The 2,365-nt window shown below is 46.7% G+C and overlaps 1 protein-coding gene across 6 annotated transcripts in view; it reads right to left on the bottom strand.

Moving 5' to 3' along the window:
• sgsm2 (small G protein signaling modulator 2) overlaps positions 1–1,029 on the bottom strand; it is a 220,574-nt gene extending 219,545 nt beyond the window's left edge. For 5 of the 6 annotated variants that reach the window (XM_078422578.1, XM_078422577.1, XM_078422580.1 and 2 more), the window contains exon 1: positions 825–1,013. In XM_078422578.1, coding sequence (XP_078278704.1) covers positions 825–899 — 75 coding nt within the window. In that variant the 5' untranslated portion in view covers positions 900–1,013. Of the gene's footprint in view, positions 1–824 lie in introns of all 6 variants that reach the window. The other variant, XM_078422583.1, reaches the window with a different exon arrangement.
• Between the last annotated feature and the right edge of the window lie 1,336 nt (positions 1,030–2,365).

Raw genomic sequence — 2,365 nt, 5'->3', positions numbered from 1 at the left:
CAGTTTGACACAATGTGGGGGGGGGGGGGTGATACAGTGATCCAATGGAACAGATACAAAAAAAGATACCATTCCCAGCACATCCCTGAAGCCCCTCTCTGCACAGCTCCCATCTCACAGCACCTCACCGTGGACCATTTGTCGGGGGTTCAAAGGGGGATGTCAGAGGCGCTGACACCTGCAGATGGTGCAGGGAGGGGAGGGAGAGGGGAAGGGGGATGCAAGGGGCCATGGTGCGGGGAGAGGGGTCGTTTACCACAGACTCCATCCATCTCTCCCTCCTTCCCTCCTTCTCCCCTCCCTACCTCTCACCCTCCTTCCTCTCATCCTCCCTTCCCTCTCTCCCTCCTTCTCCTTCCCTCCCTCCCCTTCCCTCCCCTCTCTCATTCCCTCTCTCCCTCCCTCCCTCCTTCTCTCATTCCCTCTCTCCCACCCCTCTCTCATTCCCTCTCTCCCACCCCTCTCTCATTCCCTCTCTCCCTCCCCTCTCTCATCCCCTCTCTCATCCCCTCTCTCATCCCCTCTCTCCCACCCCTCTCTCATTCCCTCTCTCCTCTCCTCCCCTCTCTCCCACCCCTCTCTCATTCCCTCTCTCCTCTCCTCCCCTCTCTCCCACCCCTCTCTCATTCCCTCTCTCCCACCCCTCTCTCATTCCCTCTCTCCATCCCCTCTCTCATCCCCTCTCTCATCCCCTCTCTCATTCCCTCTCTCCTCTCCTCCCCTCTCTCCCACCCCTCTCTCATTCCCTCTCTCCTTCCCTCTCTCCCTCCTTCCCTCTCTTCCCTCTCTCCCCTCTCTCCCTCCCTCCCTCCGCCCACGTTTACCTCTCTCTTCACATTCCACAGCAGCTTCTGCTTGGCTTCGTCCTCTGTACACTCGGCGCTCCTGGAGGTCGACATCTCGGCGGCGGCGGAGAAGAGGAGCTGAGACCAGTGGGAGAGAGAGAGAGAGAGAGAGTGAGAGGGAGAGAGGGAAGGAGGGTGACAGGGAGAGGGAGAGGCGGGACCGCGCGTCCAGACACTGCCTCCCTCCCCCGGGCGCGCTCCCGCCTGGCGCCGCCCCGTGCGCGCTCCCGCCGGACGTCACGGAGCCGGGACCGCGCGTCCACGCACACACCTGGACCATTGCACCCTGAGAACTACCTTCAGAAGGAAAGATGCCCAGGTGTAAGATCACAGCTACAGTGAGCCCTCTGTATATAATATGTGTGTGTGTCTCTGTGTGTGTGTGTGTATAATATACACACATATATATATGTATATACATATATAATATATATATATATATATATTATATAATATAATATACCACGAATAAAAAATAGCCATACCACAAATGTGTGTATATATATATATATATATATAATATACACACATATATATATATACACGCACACACATATATATATATATATATATCCCTATATAATATACACACATATATATATAATATAATATACCACATATGTGTGTATATATAATATACCATGGATGACAATTATCCATACCACAAATGTGTGTGTGTATATACACATATATATATATATATATATATAATATACACACATATATAACACACACACGAATATATACATATATATAATATATATACATATATGATATATATATATATATATATATATATATATATATATATATATATATATATATAATATACGTATATATATAATATAATAGACCATATATGTGTATATATATATATATATATATATATAATATACCATGGATAAAAATTATCCATACCACAAAGCCTGTTGAATACAAAGCCTCCCGGTTGCAAATCATTGTAATTCTCTTTCCCAATCGCATACAAACCTCTGTCCTGTGCTTACGGTAGACACAGAGTGCTGGAGTAACTCAACGGGTCAGGCAGCATCTCTGGAGAAAAAGGATAAAAAGGATAAATCTTTTTTTTTTTCTCCAGAGATGCTGCTTGACCCGTTGAGTTACCCCCATTGCGTTGTGTCTATCTTTGGTACAAACCAACATCTGCAAATCTTTGTGTCTACATTCTGTTCTGGGCCTCTACCATTGCCAGAGTGGGGCCACATGCAAACTGGAGGAACAGCACCACATATTCCCCTTGGGTAGCTTTCAATTCAATGGTGTGGGCACTGAATGATCACCTTTTCAGATAACCAACCACCAAACATTCATCAGCCAGAGTATTGAGCATAGAAGTTGGGAGGTCATGTTGCAGTTGTATAAGACTTTGGTGAGGCCACATTTAGAGTATTGTGTTCAGTTCTGGCCACCGTGTTATAGGAAAGATGTTGTCAAGCTGGAAAGGGTACAGAGAAGATTTACGAGGATGTTGCCAGGACTCGAGGGTCTGAGCTATAGGG

Source organism: Rhinoraja longicauda, chromosome 26 (genome assembly GCF_053455715.1).
Source record: "Rhinoraja longicauda isolate Sanriku21f chromosome 26, sRhiLon1.1, whole genome shotgun sequence".
NCBI classification, from domain to species: domain Eukaryota; kingdom Metazoa; phylum Chordata; class Chondrichthyes; order Rajiformes; family Arhynchobatidae; genus Rhinoraja; species Rhinoraja longicauda.
This window is presented reverse-complemented; position numbering and strand designations above follow the sequence as displayed.